Genomic DNA, 17,367 nt, shown 5'->3' on the forward strand with positions numbered 1-17,367 from the left:
CCTGTTTAATCGATGCTTTGCAGGATGTATTAATAATGTTTAAAATGTACAGATGTACATATTTAATAGTGATAATCAAGTTGTATTTATATTACAACAAAATACAAAATTATAACTACATTCTGATATATCAAGTAGGTTTAACTTGTATATCACATTTCACATACGTCATCTTTCATCTGGTAGAATATGAATTGGCTGCACTCCATGTTTGTTGTACAATAGTCACACAATATCTTATAGTAGTAATGCAGTGGATTGGACAATTTGTATTTCAATGGATTATTTTTTGTTAGTAATTTACATAAATATTAAGGAACTGTAGTCAAAATCCAAACTATGTGTTCTTTGGTGGCCTAGAACATTTCATGAAATGAGTGAAAACATCGTGCAATGGACAAGTGTACACAACTGGATGAAATATCTTCAAACTCACGATTTATCAATTAGTTGTTCTAAGGTCTTGTTTCGAATGTAGTCTGTGTAGCCCAACTTTATCATTTGTTTTTCCCATTCAAGTAACGTATGTTGATATTCATTCCATAATTTTTTATATTTATCCGTATACATTTTTTTTTCGTCCGTTGAAAGTATTTTCCATTTGTTCCCTACTTCTAACATCACCTTCTACAATAAATATTGAAATTGTATAAACAATGCAGCAGAAACATTTCAAAGAAAGGAAATGGACGTTTTAGTGCATAAAATTTCATTCTTAAAAAAAGATTTAAGGCAACGTGATTTAAAGAACGTAATGTTACTATTTTTGTACAAGTCATTAATTTTACATACTTTTAAATTGCCGCTGATATTCTCTTTTTTCATATGATCCATTATGTACAGTCCAAATGCAGATATTGGTTTCTTTGGTCGTCCTAATTCTTCCAATTTCTAAATAAATAAAAAAAATACAAAATGTACAGCAGTTATTTAATTCTTTGCAATGAAACATCGGATTATTTAATACCTTCTTAAGTACAATTTGATTATGTCGTTGCTCTGCCTTCTTCTTTTCCTTTTCCACTAGATTTCTTTGTTCCTCGGTGATCGATTTATCATATTCTAATAATTCATTGATATAGTCATTCATGCGTTTTTCATATTCCTTTTGCATATTCTTTTTTTCAGCTTCATCAATTTGCGCCCATTCCTGTGCTACTTTTTTAACAAAGTCTGTATACTTCATACCCTCACTTGATTTATAGTATTTGTCCTTATGATCTTGAATAAACAGTAAGTAAGAATTTGCAGGCTTCTTTGGAGGAATTGGTATGCCTAGCTTTTTCAAAATTTTCTTATCCTTTATGGTGATAAATCGCTGGCTTATGTAAATGTTACTAAAAACAAAAAATATACAATCACATGGTAAAGTTCTCTTCAGCGTAATAGTACTTTAGAGTTAAGCGGAGAAATTACCTAGAAGACGGCTGTAACGCACAAACGGGCATTTGCCAAAGATTGTTATAACTTCCGACACCGTTGTTGATAAGGAAAATTCTTCTAAAGAGGGACATCTTTTATTTTTTATTAATTTCATGTACTTATAAAATTTAAATCACGAATTTTTTATTAGAAAGCGTCCAAACGCATGCAAAGTACGAGAATGTCGCCAAGTTTACAGCTTTGGTTTAGAGGTTATGCGCGCTAAAGCACGATCTCAAATGCTCTCAAACCGCTGGTTTACTTTACATACTTTCCATTAGAGGCGCTAGTGAAACGCGCTCGACAAGTATTTACCGCATGGTTCGGCGTCATTTGTTTGGTTAGGTTTAATATTTCAGATGTTTAAACAAATCCTGTAAGTAATGCATTATTTTCATTATTTAGTAAACGTGGAATACTCTCCACATTTTACAAGTTATGTTATGATGTAGTTTGCGACTCAATTTCGTATTTAAGGTCATACAATAAGGAGAATCATGGTACGACATAATAATCAACTTCCTAATAATCTCCCACAACTGCAGAATCTTATTAAACGAGATCCAGAATCATATAAAGAAGAGGTATATGAAGTTTATCTTTAATAGGAACATATTATTACATGTGGCATTACGACATGAAGCTAACGGTAACTATTTTTCAGTTCGTACAGCAATATCATCACTATAAATCCACATTGGATGTATTCCGTTTAACGCCCGATAAACTTAACAAAACTCTCGATGAGCTAGTAATGTTTCTGGCCCAGGTGAGCATTTTAACTCGATAAATAATATTTACTATGTGTGCATGGCCTAGGGGAAAATGACAGATTCAATCGAGAGAGTAAAACGATGTCCTACTTGTTTTGTTATTTGTCTTCCAGGGTTAAAATCCACATTTTTTGATTCAGAGATTGACAAAATTTGTAGTGATTTCATTCGTATCCAATTGGCGGGACGATTATTCATTGTAATCTTTGGATGTCATCTAGGAACAATGAGTTCTGACATGGAAAAGTATTTGGTGGAGCTAGGAAGTAAAATTCTGTGTAGGAATAATGTTTTGAAGCAATTGTATTATTTAATCGGAAACAAAGATGAACCGAAGCCTGAAAGTATATTCCTGTATGGGCATGTCTCGACAGGAAAATCCTTCGTTATTGAGAATTTACTCTCGTATCTAAAATATAATCATTCTATTATAAATTGTATCGAGTATCAAACCAGTAAGCGGATATTCGAATATATTTTGGTGGATTTATCATCGCATAAGTTAAGTTCAGAGGATAACTTTGCTGTGTATAAAAAATGTGATAACTTTTTGGATTTTATACTTCAACTCAAAGACATCGTGGGGAGTAATGGTGATCCTGTCATTATTGTATTCGATAAATGTGAAAGAATGAGGGATATGGATCCTAATTTATTGCCAGCATTTTTACGATTAAAAGAATTGTCAGGAATTAATGTCTGCACCATTTTTGTGAGCGACATTGTCTGGGAAAAGTTTCACTCAAAGACAGGAATGCTTGAACCTATAAAAGTTTATTTACCACAGTACACTCGGGATGAAATGGCTAAAATTTTATTCTTAAACAAGCCACAGAGTAATGATGACAGTTTTTATAAGAATTATATAAACCTTTTTCTGTCGGTGTTCTTTCGATTTTGCAGAGACGTAAATGAACTCCGATACATGGCTATGATTAATTTTAAAAAGTATGTAGAGCCTGTAGAAAGTGGTCAGCTTGATAGCAACGATGTGAGCGCATTGTGGCGTAACATTTCCAGTATTTTAAAGAAAAATCTTGAAGTAATTTATTTAAGAGTGTCAACAGATGATTTTCAGGATCGTGCTCAGCTGTCGGTAGAAATTGAATCAACAACAAAGTTAGCTCTAAGCTTCGAATTACCATTTTATGCCAAATACTTGCTGATAGCCGCTTTCTTAGCTTCCTATAATCCCGCTAAAGAGGATAAACGATTATTCTTGAAGCAAAGTTCTAAGAGAAAAAAAAGAATTCCTACTAACAAAAAGCCTATCATCGCCAGGATGTCTTCAGGCCCTCGTCAATTCCCACTGACTCGAATGCTTGCAATTTTCTGTGCTATAATCGATGAGAAAGTAGATCTTAATGCCAGTTTACTTGCACAAATACCAACTATGTGCAAATTAGGTTTGTTAGCTGAAATCGGGGATAATAATTTAGATGAGCCCAAATTCAGATGCTGTGCTGGTTACGATTTTATTTTAGTTATCTCTAAAACGGTTGGCTTCAGTATTTCTAACTACCTATATGATTTGATACATTAACACTGCGTACATTAATATACACTTTTCATTGTTGCACTCAATTTGATGTAGCTTTATTTATTGTGCCAATGGCTTATAAATTGTTTTTGTACTCTCATCATGTATGTACAATAAACAAAAGGACTGAAAATTGGTGATTTATCTTTAACTCATTTGTCGTATCATTGCATGCATAATCACCTAGTGTATTAAATAAATTATTTTAAACGAAAAATGTATTTCTTAGAAAATCAAGGAACAATTTAGTACTATTCTCGAGTCTTGGTATTCTTTTCTATACAGGTGGCCCACTGTTATTCAGACATTCTAGTGACATATCCACAAGAACTAGTCGACATATTGCAGACACACAATACCATTCTTGACAGTGAAATGCGAATGGTAAGCATGATTACATTGATGTGATTGATAGCTCTAGAAATAATTATTTTTTTTACTAATCGAATACTATGAACTTGTTGCAGACTTTTTGCCGAGCCCTTATTTTGCTACGTAACAAAGGACTTTTGGAACCAACAGCACTTTTGAGTTTGTTCTTCCAGTTGCTTCGATGCCAAGATAAGGCACTGCGTCAGTTTCTCGAAACTCATATCATCACAGACATAAAGAATGTTAATGTAAAACACAAGAACACCAAAGTGAATACCGCCTTGCAGAATTTTATGTTTACGATGCTGAAAGACAGCAATAAAAGGGCTGCTAAGATGTCAGTCGACATCATGATAGAATTGTATAAGAAAAACGTGTGGAATGATGCGAAAACTGTCAACGTTATTGCAATGGGTTGTCTTTCTAAAATAACGAAAGTCATGGTAGCTAGTTTGACATTTTTCTTGGGAACCAATAAGGAGGAAGAGAACAGTGATGACAGTGATAGCGACGATGAACCCAACCTCAAAGAAGTCGTGATGGCTAATAAAGTGAACAAGAAAACTAAGAAGAGAGAGAAGCAACTAAAAAAGGCTAAGCAATTATTTGCAGTAAGTCTTTTTATTGCAGTTTTATTGTGTCAGTGAATATTTATTTTAACAAAAGTCTGATCGATGATTTTTTCTCTTTTAGAAAATGAAAAAGAAAAAATCGAAGGCGCCTCAGTTCAATTTTTCGGCGTTGCATTTAATCCACGATCCGCAGGGATTTGCGGAAAAATTGTTTAAACAGATGGAGAAGAATAACGACAGGTTCGAGATCAAGCTTTTGACTTTGGATGTAATCTCCAGACTCATTGGCTTGCACAATTTATTTCTCCTTAACTTTTATCCTTATTTGCAGAGATTTCTGCAACCGCATCAAAGAGGTAATATCATGAGAAGGTTTAATCCTTTTTTTAGTCATTCTTTCTATATTATTAAAACGTATATTTATCATCTTTGGATTTTTAGAGGTAACAAAACTGCTGCAATTCGTAGCACAAGCATCTCATGAATTAGTTCCTCCAGACGTACTGGAACCTGTTCTGAAAACATTGGTGAACAATTTCGTTACGGAGAGAAACTCTGGGGATGTCATGGCAATCGGGTAGATACTCAATTTTACGTTAACTTGTAGGTTTATTTACAGAAGCAATAGCGAGTATTAATTTCAGATTGAACACAGTTCGTGAAATTTGCTCCCGATGCCCACTGGTGATGAACGAAGACCTGCTGCGGGATCTAGTGCAATACAAAAGCTACAAAGAGAGGAGTGTCATGATGGCAGCTAGGTCATTGATTGCACTGTTTCGAAATACAATGCCAGATATGCTTCACAAGAAAGACAGAGGGAGACCTACGGAAGTCTCCGTTGCTTTGGAACCTCTGAGGTACGGTGATGTGAATGCGAAAGAATTTGTACCGGGGGCTGAAATTTTGTTAGAAAATGAACAGAACGACGATGAGTCTGACAACAATAACAGTGACGTGAGTGCAATTGTAGCCTCTAAATGCTTCGAGAACTGTGCTGCAAAAGAATTATATTCTTTATTATGATTTTTATTTTTTATATTCTACACATCAAGGATGAAGATGATTGGATTGATGTCAGTCACAGCAGTGACGAAGAGAATGAAGACTGGGTAACCGATAGCGAAGATGAAGAAGAAGAAGACATTGACAGTGAATCCGATGATGAGCATGAGGTCGAAGACGAACAAAGTGGTGATGTTTCTGTGCGAAATGAGAAAGAGAATAAGAAAAAGGAAGAAGACGAGGATAATAATGAGGAGAAAAATACTGAGACTTCGGAGGCTGCGGTGGAACAGGTTGCAAAGGACCCAGCTTTAACCGATGAAGGAAACTGTCAAGTAACGAAGGATCAGAATAATCAGCCGAGGAAGGGAGGGAAGAAGAAAAGAACGAAGCTCGACAGAAAGAAAGAGAAGATGCAACGACGGGCAACTTTCAAGGCTGAGGCTAAGCAAGAATTGACGGCAGAGAAAAAAGAAATGGCTGCGAAAATATCGGTAGAACGCTTGCTGACGGACGATGATTTTAAAAGGATAGATAAGGCTTTGGTAAAGCAACAGATAACGCATGCCAAGCGTGGTGTAAAGAGGCCTCTCGAGGAAGATACCAGTCGAGGGGAATTAGTGAAATTAGGAGACATTGAAAATATATTCAAGAAACGAAAACACGACAAGCAAGCTCGGCTGGAGAGTGTCAAGGTATTCTTGAATAGTGGTGCTCGTATGGCTTTACTTTTAAAATTATTCAGAGTATCTCATGCTGTCTTTTTTATTACAGAAAGGACAAGAAGACAGGGAAAAATTCGGATACAAAGATGGGCGTCAAAACCCGCTGTGCAGTAAGACAAATCGAGAGAAGAGGAAAACTAAAGCTTTCCAGATGGTAAAGCACAAAATTAGGAGCAAGGTTAAACGATCCTTTAAGGATAAGCAGATAGCACTTAGGAATCACCTCATAAAACAGAGAAGGATGAAATAAATGTATTTGATACTGCGTTGCGAAGTCGTTCACTCGTCTTTTTATGTACACAATAAAGAATCGTTAAAATTAATGGCACGAGTAAATCTGGTGAAAAGTGAAAGATCGAAAAATTTGTTTTGCGGTGCAACGCAGTTCCGCGTGTTTTTCGAAGATGGCGCCACGGTCTCAGTTAAGAAATTCAAGATGGCGTCCGCGTCATGCTGGTTGACGATAGCATAGTGGAAAGGGGGCTCGGGAACTGTTATTGACGTGTAATTTGAACGCGACATGTTTGGTTAAGTTTCTTCTGCATGCTGGTTCTTTGAGCCGAGGAAGAGACAAGATAAGTAAATATGCTGATAAAGGAGGAGTCCCAGTGGCCCGAGTTCGACGACACCGATTTTCCGACCTTTCCAGAACTCGGATCTTTGGGTACGTTGATTGTCGGCACTTTTATGACTCAGAGTCGGCTTTTTCCGCGTTTCACGCCTCCCCGTTATTCCATTCTAAATTCATTGTGAGCCTAGCTCGTTCATTTCGTAGAATTTTTATAACCTCTCCGGCGAACGGCGATAACGCGTCGCGAACTCCCATTAATGATAAAAACTTCTCTTTATCACGTCTCTCGTTGACTCCTCAATTTTCTTTTATGTTTTCCTTCCATCCATATTTTCTGCCACGCTCACAATTCATTGAAACCAAAAACAAAGAGGTCTGAAAATAGAATATACTTTATCGCTGGGTATGATGCGAGTTTAAAAAAAAAAAAGAAAAAACATTCAAGCATAGCTTCCTATCTCTCCATTTTACTTAATTTTTTTTCCTATTTCCAGTGTGCGTTGGCTTTATCGAAACTGTCGTAAAACCACCTTATTTGTCCCACTGTATTTATCGCCTCTTCAGTCCCGGACACGGCACTGGGACTCGTTATCTTTAGCATTGCACATGTTTATCGGTTTCCTCCTCCAGGATGCAAACCGATAGGACCTTGAGTTTACGTTTAACAGTCCTTAAAATTCCCCATATCCATCTTTTTCTAGAATTACCTCATCCGAGTGTGTTCAAATAAAACTATACCACTTTTTCAAGTAATCGTGTAAGATCATGCAGATACTCGACCACCTTTAGACGAACCAATGAGACCCAGGCCATGGAAAGTTATCTAAGAAATCAAGCGTCTGTCCAAACATCCCACTTCCGATCTGTCCTCGATATCTTTCATTATTCAAAGCACATGATCTTGCATAACGTGGACTGCATATCTCCAAATAACGTAACGACGGGCCACAGGAGTTATCCATCGAGCTTAGACAGATCCAACATGCTCGGACAGCAAAAACGCCACACTTTCCAGCTCTCCGCCCCAAAAACCAGCAAAGAGAATTCACACGACCATCCTCCTCGCCCAATCAAGCGCATACCATTTTCAAGACCATGGGACCCTTCCGCCATCCCTTCACTTAAATGCATCAAGGGCTTAACGGGCTTTGGTGGGGACGATATCCCCCTTCCTGAGATTTAACTCCTCCGAAGCCCCAACGGAGGAAGGAAGAACGTTCTCTAGAGCTCCTGGTTCCACGCAACCCCTGGAAATGAAGATTTAAATTAGAAGTTAAATATCATCCGAGCCAGGATCTATCCTTTGGCTGATTTTACATTCAGAGGTCCTCGCATGCAAATTAGGGGACTCGTAGAACAGCGAAAAGACAGGAATTTAAAAAACGAAGAGTTCCAAAGGAAGATCCTCGCTCTGTCGATCGATGCCCTCGCCGGCGTAGGTAAATATCCCGCTGGCGTGAATTGTTTGTGTGGAGCGAAGCCGTCGTGTAAATGCTTTCTGTGTGGAAAAGCAATGGCGTGGATACTTTGTGTGAGGTGACGGTGGGCAGTGTGCGTATGCGGTGTGTCGTACATACATAAGGTAAAAGGTGGCTCGCCAGCTACAGTCGAACGCGCTCGCTCACTGTAGGACCGTTTTACGGTATCGTCCCACTCATTACCGCTGGCTCTTTCAGCCTTTCAGAAGTTCATTCCTCCGCGCTCCCTTTCGGACAGTGTCCCGGGGCCTCTTGCGTCGTCGCGTTTCACGGACGCGAACCCGAAGCGGTTCAACGTTTCCCGCCGTACATTGTATTACACGTTACATGATGTAATATACGGTCTCATGCTTTACGAAGTGGTTAAATTATTAAATTTCGCAGACCGCAAATCGGTTAAATAAATTATTTTTCTTTTACAAAATATAAATACTTTCGTACTCCTGCAGTGATCACGTGCTACACTTGGATATTTTGCAAGCGCTAAAATTATCGAACTTCGCAGAAAACGAAGTGGTTGAAGGAAATTATTTTTCTTTTATAAAATATAAGTATCGCGTGCGGTGCGTAAATTATATAAGCGAAGACATTATTTTTCTTTTATAAAATATTAATATTGCGGGCGGTGCGTAAATTATATAAGCGAAGACATTATTTTTCTTTTATAAAATATAAATATCGCGTGCGGTGCGTAAATTATATAAGCGAAGAAATTATTTTTCTTTTATAAAATATTAATATTGCGGGCGGTGCGTAAATTATATAAGCGAAGACATTATTTTTCTTTTATAAAATATTAATATTGCGTGCGGTGCGTAAATGTACGATGGATCGGTGGATCGTTTTCTGATGGATTCGACCCAGAAGAGGAGTAAATGAGGAGGAGGCTGGAAGATGAAGGGATTGTCCGATCATTGCATTTTGGACATGATCGACCTCGAGCAACGCGAATGGTTGCTAGGTAAATGATTTTCCTGATCGGTCAATAGGATGTGACTTTTCATCGAATGTAGCATCATTTTTTGTTATAAAATTTGACGTTATCATATGTGCCCATAATTATGAAAGTGGTCTAAGTCATGTATTTTTAGTTTCGAAATTACATTGAATTAATTTAGTTTGAAATAATGTGGCGTGAAATAACTGATAAACTCATTTTTTTTTTTTTTCAATTTTGACTTAGACCACTTTCATAATTATGGGCACATATCTAACTCCTAGTTTTAAGTCTTGTTAGTAACTATTGAAACTTCGCCAGATCCGGGACGGTAAATCGTCCCGATGCCGAGTGCAATGCGATAATTTCCCTGATAATTAATCTCGGCGATATCGAGGGGAAAAAAAAACTCTATTTCGGTCTCTCTTTATCGCCGACTTCGACCAGATGGAGTCTAACTCGTCCCATGGTGTGACATGTAGAAAAGGGAAAAGAAAACTGGATAAGAATACGCCCACCGACTGGAACCGCTTTATCGCGGTGTCCCTTCGGAGTCCTCGATAAAGGCTTCGATAAGGGGCTAATTTTATTTATACTCGAAAGTACGAAAATAAATTCATTGCGATGAATTTTCTGAATCCGACCACGTGGAGGTCTTTGCCGATAAGTCGTTGCGGGTCTTTAGAGTCTCGTGTTACGGCCACGCAGAGATATTTTTATGTCCGGTAGTTTGGCATTTCGACGGTCAGCATTTTCAGTCCTCGCTTCCTGGACTTCGACACTCCTTTGATTTTTAATGTCCACCGAGGTAGGATGAAATAATCTTGGAATGTGAATAACGAGAATTATGGATTTCGGTTGCAGATGACGAGTGCCCTTTGCCTCCCGATGACTTCCTCGAAGCGTTGAGTTCGGAGTTGGAGATCCCTCTTCTCCTGGGTGGAGAAGGCTCCCCAGGGTACGATGAGAGTCCCGATGAGATCATCAAAGGTGCCACCTTGGAACAGGTCTTGCCCTGCCTGGAGGACCATGGGCTGAACCTGAAGATACACGCCGTGGACGAGTTTGTTAATACCTCGAGAGCTGGTGAGTCCTGGAATACAAGGATCGGTAGATGTATCTTGACTAATATCAGGAATCTAATGCTCGAGGGCTTTTATTAATTAATAAACAACCGTCAACAGACTTTAGAATAAAAGCCGAGGTCAACGATGACATCAAACTCGAGCCTAGGACCCCTAGGTCCCAACTACCACCTTCTCCGAGTCCTAGCCATTCGGACTCCAGCAACTCGGAATGGCAAAGCGAAGTCACCGTCGCCTCTCCGGGTGATGCAAAGGTACACCGGAAATGACGACGTAATGATTGTTTAGCGGAAGGTGACCAATAATTTTTACCATTAATTTTTCTAACCACTCTTTGGGGTCTCAGTTCACCTTGGAGACTCCGCCGATATCTCCACCTCGGAACGTCTCGCCGTCGACGTCCCCGCAGACGGTGGGCAGTCCGTCTATCTTCCAGCAGCTCAAGTTAATCCCCAGCAACCCCGAGGAGAGGCCCCCGAAGTTCCTGGTGACCAAGGGGAATGCTGCCAAGCGCATCTGCATCCAGCCGAACGTCTACAAGCCTCGGAACGCCTCGCCGTCGACGTCCCCGCAAACGGTGAACAGTTCCTCCACCTTCCAGCAGCTCAAATTGATCACCAGCAACCCCGAAGAGAGGCCCCCGAAGTTCCTGGTCACCAAGGAGAACGCAACCAAGTGCATCTGCATCCAGCCAAGCGTCGATAAGCCGGCTGCACGTAACGAAGGTTGGTACACGCGTTGAATGGCCATTTTTTAAATTAAATTTAAGACCAGGGTATACTTACGTATTTAATTCCTAACTTCCAGATCAGTCCAGGAAGACGATCGTCCTCAGCGCCCAGGACTTCGCGGCGCTCACGCAGAAGGTGAAGAGCGGCTCCTCGCAGCCGGTGAAGCTGCAGACCGTTTCGGTGAACAGGCCGATCAAAGTGCAAAGCCCCAGGCAGGGTCAGGGTCCTCGGAATCTAAACACCGAGGCTGAAGCCATCCAGTTCCCCGGGCAGAACGTCAAGATCCTGAACGCCATCTCGGATGTTCGGATACACGCCACGGATTCGGTGGTGAACGTCTCCGGGTCACCGATCGTTATCAAGAAGGAGAGCCCCTTGGTGATAAAGAACGAGACGACGGACCTGATTAACTTGGTGGGCAGGCAGGAGAGCGAGATCAAGGCCCTGAAGAGACAGCAGAGGATGATCAAGAACAGGGAGTCGGCCTGCCTCTCGAGGAAGAAGAAGAAGGAGTACGTCACCTCCCTCGAGAAGCAGATCTCCGACCTGCAGGAGGAGAACCGGCAGCTGAGAGTGGTGAGCGGGAACCTCTGCAGGGTCCATTGTTTTATATGATATATATTTTTTTTTTATACGATATATATATATCAGAAACCATTATCAAGCCGTTCCTCGTTGACAGGAAAACAGCGCACTGAAGCAGAGGCTATCCGCCGTCGAGGAGACGACCAGCTCCACCCGGAAATTGGCCAGTCTCAACCTGGGCGCGAACCGGAAGAACACCGCTATTCTCCTGGCGATGGTGTTCATGGTTTCCCTCAACGTGAATAATTTAGGGTGAGTGGATTGAAGAAGATCACCCTCTTCCGGAACCTGGACTCACTTTTATCCCAATTTTAGGATCAACTTCTCGCAGACCAGGTCGGAGCTGTCGACGATTCCGCCGAGTGTGGTGACCTCGCCGAACGTTAGACACGGGAGGAGTCTTCTTTGGACCGGGCCAGACCCTGAAAATGGGGTCGACGAGGGGTTCAACAAGACGGCCAGTTCGCATCCCATGTGTCCGATGTACATTAACCAAACGGAGTCGATTCGTCTGGACTCTGAGCTTCGTCGGTGGATCGGCGGCGACTCCGACCGCGACAACTGGACGAAACCGAGAAAGACCGAGTTGGCGGTCAAGTCGCTGGGCGAGCTCCTCCTTCCGAAGCCTTCTCCTGCCCCCAGGAAGTACCCCGACAAGTTGAAGCTACTCCAGAGGAAGGCCGCCGAGGGCGCGGCCAAAGTCAACGGTGTCGCCCCGGCCAATACGAACGCCGTCGAGGTCTTTTCGCCCATCCTGAGGGAACACGCGACCTTGTTCGAGGCCCTGGGCAGGCGCGACGACACCTTCTACGTGGTCTGGTTCAGCGGGGAACACCTGCTTCTTCCGGCTTCCAGACAGAACAACACTGTCAGGCCCAGGATGTCCCTCGTGCTTCCGGCTGTGCCCGTCAATGGTACGTTCTCGGCTAGTTGTCAATTTTTTTAGCCGACCTTAAGATGAGCTTGATTAAATATTCTGCCGATCCTTCCTTTCAGGGACCTTTTCGACGCCGCCACAGCACGTGACGATGATGCAGATCGACTGCGAGGTGACCAACACCCAGCTCCTGCACCTCCAGGAGTCGGTGATACCGAAACACCTGCGAACCGGACATCGCTCTGGGAAAGACACCTCGAAGACCGACGAGAACGTCTCCCAGGCTGCCGCGAACGTCACTAAGGGATACAAACCGTATTTCATAAAGGAGAACGAGACCGAGACCTTCGAGAACAAGAGTCTGAAGGATCCGTACACCCTGAAGAACCAGGACTCCTTCCACAAGGCGTCGACGTACATGCTAGACGGGAATGTAAAGTACGACCCTTACGAGGTGAAGAGCAAACATTTCGAGGCCAACGTCGAGACCCTGAAGAGCGGGTACGCCCAGGATGGCAAGAGGTCGAGGAGGAAAAGGCGCACGGTGAATTTCTAAATCTTACGCATAATCTCTGCACGCACTCGTTAAGGAGATGCGAAAGTAGCGTTTGAAAGATCTGTTTATGAAACTTGTGTTCGAATTGGGGGCGCCGTGGAATTTTACCCCATGAATGTGGATGGCCCTCGGAAGGTGACATCGATGAAATTTCATGATTTATTAGAAATTAAAAAAATGTTTATAAACAAATTGAAGAAAGGAATTAATTTGAGTGGTGTCGAGACCTTCCTCAGGGCCTCCGTACTCGTGGAGAAGAATTTTAGACGATTTGGTGCACCCTATTCGGAGAGGATTTATAAAGACCTCACGGATGCCACTTTTATGTCGCCTTAAGACTATACTTTAGGCTTACCGCGGGAGAACCAAGGTCGTTGTTACTTTTAACATGGCGTGACAGTCCCATAGGGAACCGGGGGATAGCCAGTTTGGCCTATCTGTTGAAATGACTGAAAACTAGATGAAAGTTGCGAAGACGTCTCGTATTTGTGAGTACGGAGCTGTGGTATTTACGTACACTGAGAGAAAGTAGTTGTGACGTGGACACCAGTCCCTGAAAGGGGTAGAATATACAGCTACGGAAAGGAAAAACTAACCTTACAAATCGTTACTGTACAATGGTCATAATTAATACTATTTTTTCTCAGTGTATACTGAGAATGTCGACGTAGATGTTCAAATGTTTATCATATACATAGATATGTTAATGGCCGATCTCACCCTTCCGGTTTAGAAAAGCTTACGAGGGTTAGTCATCGATCGGTCGAATCAGCTGTTCATATTTCTTAACCAATTTTGGTTCGTTTTTTGAACCACCTCGGTGAGATCACCAACAAAGTGCACATTAGATGTAACTAAGGTATCGTATTTACTAGAGATTTATTACGATATTTACATACACGGTTAATTTAGAAGATTGATATTTTAGATTAGGCAACGACGTTGCGGTGAATTTGTGCATAAATATCGAGTAATGGTGCGTAGCGAATTAACAGTGTCCTTTGGTACTTCAGTATTTCACGGGAACGGGACGATGTGTGCAGCAAAATCATGGTGGCACTGTGTTCGGTGCAAGCTGCAATCGTGCTGCCGTTACTTTCTTTGTTCGTAGCCAGATATCTAAAGATAACTGATGGTGGATATGTGTCTATCCATAAATTGTGCAATGCAACGCGTTAATGTAACGAGTAAAGTTTATATAGAAATCGAGAAGTACGGCGGGCACGAATTTTCACTTTTGTCATGTTTTACAGTGACGAAACTGATCGACTTCTTATCATTGCCAATGAAGCGTTGGTAGTTAAAGAAAAATAAAGTACTTGAGACTATGAACTATGTGTGACAATTATGCTACGATTTTCTAAGTTATGAACGTGAAAAAAAAATTAATCGAGATAAAGTATCAAAGAATTTTATATCATATGAATTGTTATTCGGAATACGGTTAACATGGGTGTGAGTACAAATATCATATCTACAAAGTTACTGTTCTTTGAAAGAACGGTAGATTTACTTCAGGTCTGGCGTCGATGTTCCCAGGTAGCTTCGTAAGTCTGTTATCGTTGATTTTACTAACTTTGCTTTTATCGAGGGCTTACCAAGGCGTTGATGAGCAATGTATCGGTGACATCCTCCGAACGAGTAAAAGTAATCGCCTCCTATACGTTACAGATAGAAAGACGAATATTAACATGTTTTGTAAACCTGTGGATCGGATACCAGTACCCGAAGCCTAGATATGTACTTTACGAGAGTCTGACTTTTATACCTTCACGACCTGTAATCCAAAGAACATCGACAGGTGGTACGGAAGATTCTGTGTCTGGATTTTTTAAGGTCTCCATTAAACTTTTCACTTTTTCCTCGTTTACATCTGGTGGGAAGGGTCTAATGAGAACGCTCATGGGAACCTCATGCACTTCCGCGTTCTCACTCGAATGGATACTGGTGGGATGATTGCTCATAGTCGATGCTAAAGGGAACATAAGCTTATCTTAAATTGGGTCCACAGTATTAGTTATTAAATTGGCATTTATTTTCCAAGGTATAATTCACTTCGAGTAATGGAATTTATTGCTACGATAGTACTATCAATTGTTGCGGATAACAGCACTCACATACTACAGATCTACAGATTTGCATCGGTAGCTGTTGACCTCGTAGCTTAACGCACAGTTCCATAACTAGTCAATCGAGCCCGAAAGAGATAGTCATATATTTTCTGACGAGTCACACTCCCACCAGTGCACGTCACCTTGACTATCAGACTGGAGAGGGGACTCGTACCTGGATACAAAAACCATTAATGGTAACGAGTTTTACAAAACAAATAAAGGGCATAAATAAGTCATAAATTTTTGTTAAATTTAACATGTTAAATATAACATGCAATTTAAGACGAAGCCTTGTTAGAGCGGAGAGAAGTTTAACTCCTTTCATTCTTAATATATGATATAAATTTACCAGTTTCAAGTATGCGAGAACACACTGATCGAACTGTATGTCAAACTACTCGGACACTTATCACTGACTTTTGATTACTCCGAATTCACAGATTGTTTGGCTAAGAAGGAAGTCACGTTCTTTGCTAATTCTTTGAATGCCAAGGCTTGGACCGAATCAGGCTTTGCGAGTACAATTGGCTTTCCTGTGTCTCCACTTTCGGAGACGTCATTATGCAGAGGCACTTTTTGCATTACGGATATTCCTGTGTATGAAATACAAAGTGTCATTGGGTTTGGTCGTGAGAATGGGAAGAGAAGAGTAAAGCAGGGTTACGGTACCAAGTTCTTCGGCCAATGATGCCGTTCCTTTGCCATAAAGAGGAATATCGGAAGTACAGTTCGGACAGATGATATTTGACATATTCTCCACGATACCAGCTAATGGGACGTTCAGTTTTCGGAACATAACTGCTCCTCTCCGTGTTACATCTAAGGCAGCCCTTTGGGGAGTCGTTACAAGAAGTGCACCACTAATTGGAATATTTTGAACCAGGGATAAATGCGTATCACCTGTCCCTGGTGGCGTGTCTATGATTAAATAATCAACCGGACTCCATGCAACCTGTCTTATCAGTTTCTCTAACGCACTCATTACCATGAGCCCTCTCCAGATCACGGGTGACTTCTCGTCTATTAAAAATCCCATTGACATGCTGTAAGCAATGTATGCAACTTGTAAGTAAAATCGTCATTATTTTTCATTAGAGTATGAAAAATAAATTTCGTGAATGTTAAATTTACCACTTAATGCCATGATTTATGAGGGGTTCCATTAGACTGTCTTTGTTTAAGATAGGTGACTGATGAAGATTCATCATCAGTGGAATAGTCGGCCCAAAGACATCTGCATCTAACAGTCCTACAGATTTCTCAGGTTCGAGAAGCTTTATCGCGATTGCTAAATTTACAGACGTAGTCGATTTACCTACGCCTCCTTTCCCAGAAGCTACGAGTAAAATTTGTTTAACACCTTCGATCGGTTTCTGTTTCGGGAGACCTCGAGACATAACTTCCTTACGCCTAGCCTCAACATCTTGCTCTGAGTGACTAAGTCTCGATACCACGTGAAGCTTTGGAGAAAATAAATTATTAGCTCTACTATGGCACAATGTCAAAAGCTGCTACCAATCGATGCTCTCTAGACATCTCCGCTGCGCATAACATAAACCTTACATCTCTAAATTGTAAATCTCTAAATCCAGCGGAGATAACCCTGGACAAGCACGTTCTCGCTGACATTACGATTAATCTCAAGGAGGACTTAAAAGTCGGTAATCCCACTCGTGGCGAAGAGGGCTGTGCAACATAACCTCACTCTGCCACCCGGAACGCATCGAGCTCGTTAATCAAATGACACATATTAAGTCAGTTGTAGGAAATAATGCCAGGAAACTTGCGGGAGTTAACTTCTCGACAAAAATACGTAATAAAACAAACCTACTGGCTGATAAATAGCGAAAAGCGATTCTCGTTAACTTTGACAAATCTCGGTTGCCGGTGGTCGGAAATTGTAGACGATTCTTCGACGGCGAGAAAAGCGAAGCCACGTTTATCCTTCCGAAGTCTAGATACAACAAGGACACATGACGTGCTTGAATCCAAATTTCTTGCGAAAGACAAGGACAAGTGATAAG

General features: G+C 41.1%; 5 protein-coding genes across 12 annotated transcripts; 3 read left to right on the forward strand and 2 right to left on the reverse strand.

Annotated features, from left to right (window-relative positions):
- Nucleotides 1-61: 61 nt before the first annotated feature.
- Nucleotides 62-1,645, reverse strand: LOC105698490 (transcription factor A, mitochondrial). The gene is made up of 5 exons (XM_012422787.1): nucleotides 1,417-1,645; nucleotides 968-1,337; nucleotides 793-891; nucleotides 437-627; nucleotides 62-356 (listed from the first exon to the last, which is right to left on the reverse strand). Exons 1-5 carry the CDS (start codon nucleotides 1,512-1,514, stop codon nucleotides 338-340), a joined length of 777 nt encoding a protein of 258 aa, XP_012278210.1. The 5' UTR covers nucleotides 1,515-1,645; the 3' UTR covers nucleotides 62-337.
- Nucleotides 1,646-1,691: 46 nt separating this feature from the next.
- On the forward strand, nucleotides 1,692-6,732 carry LOC105698486 (protein SDA1 homolog). The gene is made up of 10 exons (XM_012422781.1): nucleotides 1,692-1,798; nucleotides 1,900-2,006; nucleotides 2,087-2,191; nucleotides 4,021-4,119; nucleotides 4,203-4,718; nucleotides 4,801-5,035; nucleotides 5,121-5,256; nucleotides 5,324-5,636; nucleotides 5,735-6,379; nucleotides 6,459-6,732. The coding sequence occupies exons 2-10, from the start codon at nucleotides 1,920-1,922 to the stop codon at nucleotides 6,657-6,659; spliced, it is 2,337 nt and encodes a 778-aa protein (XP_012278204.1). The 5' UTR covers nucleotides 1,692-1,798; nucleotides 1,900-1,919; the 3' UTR covers nucleotides 6,660-6,732.
- On the forward strand, nucleotides 2,102-4,007 carry LOC111674272 (origin recognition complex subunit 5). Its single transcript, XM_023433791.1, has 2 exons — nucleotides 2,102-2,191; nucleotides 2,309-4,007. The coding sequence occupies exon 2, from the start codon at nucleotides 2,422-2,424 to the stop codon at nucleotides 3,736-3,738; it is 1,317 nt and encodes a 438-aa protein (XP_023289559.1). The 5' UTR covers nucleotides 2,102-2,191; nucleotides 2,309-2,421; the 3' UTR covers nucleotides 3,739-4,007.
- A 38-nt stretch (nucleotides 6,733-6,770) lies between the features above and the next one.
- LOC105698485 (cyclic AMP-dependent transcription factor ATF-6 alpha) lies at nucleotides 6,771-14,561 on the forward strand. 2 transcript variants are annotated; one of them, XM_012422779.2, is made up of 8 exons: nucleotides 6,771-7,073; nucleotides 10,260-10,481; nucleotides 10,580-10,734; nucleotides 10,827-11,205; nucleotides 11,288-11,787; nucleotides 11,894-12,048; nucleotides 12,112-12,710; nucleotides 12,793-14,561. In XM_012422779.2, exons 1-8 carry the CDS (start codon nucleotides 6,995-6,997, stop codon nucleotides 13,227-13,229), a joined length of 2,526 nt encoding a protein of 841 aa, XP_012278202.1. In that variant the 5' UTR covers nucleotides 6,771-6,994; the 3' UTR covers nucleotides 13,230-14,561. The 2 variants fall into 2 exon arrangements, with proteins under 2 accessions (XP_012278202.1, XP_012278203.1); XM_012422780.2 differs by lacking the exon at nucleotides 6,771-7,073 and adding an exon at nucleotides 7,080-9,419.
- Nucleotides 14,562-14,624: 63 nt separating this feature from the next.
- On the reverse strand, nucleotides 14,625-17,360 carry LOC105698488 (putative sulfiredoxin). 7 transcript variants are annotated; one of them, XM_023433804.1, is made up of 6 exons: nucleotides 16,907-17,168; nucleotides 16,475-16,803; nucleotides 16,013-16,386; nucleotides 15,771-15,936; nucleotides 14,998-15,188; nucleotides 14,625-14,887 (listed from the first exon to the last, which is right to left on the reverse strand). In XM_023433804.1, the coding sequence occupies exons 1-6, from the start codon at nucleotides 16,970-16,972 to the stop codon at nucleotides 14,739-14,741; spliced, it is 1,275 nt and encodes a 424-aa protein (XP_023289572.1). In that variant the 5' UTR covers nucleotides 16,973-17,168; the 3' UTR covers nucleotides 14,625-14,738. The 7 variants fall into 7 exon arrangements, 4 of the variants coding, with proteins under 4 accessions (XP_023289572.1, XP_023289566.1, XP_012278211.1 ...); XR_002762326.1 differs by lacking the exons at nucleotides 14,625-14,887; nucleotides 14,998-15,188 and adding exons at nucleotides 15,392-15,515; nucleotides 17,175-17,359 and having other exon boundaries at nucleotides 15,693-15,936; nucleotides 16,907-17,071; XR_002762327.1 differs by lacking the exons at nucleotides 14,625-14,887; nucleotides 14,998-15,188 and adding exons at nucleotides 15,392-15,515; nucleotides 17,171-17,359 and having other exon boundaries at nucleotides 15,693-15,936; nucleotides 16,907-17,049.
- Between the last annotated feature and the right edge of the window lie 7 nt (nucleotides 17,361-17,367).

The sequence above is a fragment of the Orussus abietinus genome, unplaced genomic scaffold (assembly GCF_000612105.2).
Source record: "Orussus abietinus isolate OABI.00-Male unplaced genomic scaffold, Oabi_2.0 scaffold58, whole genome shotgun sequence".
Taxonomy (NCBI): domain Eukaryota; kingdom Metazoa; phylum Arthropoda; class Insecta; order Hymenoptera; family Orussidae; genus Orussus; species Orussus abietinus.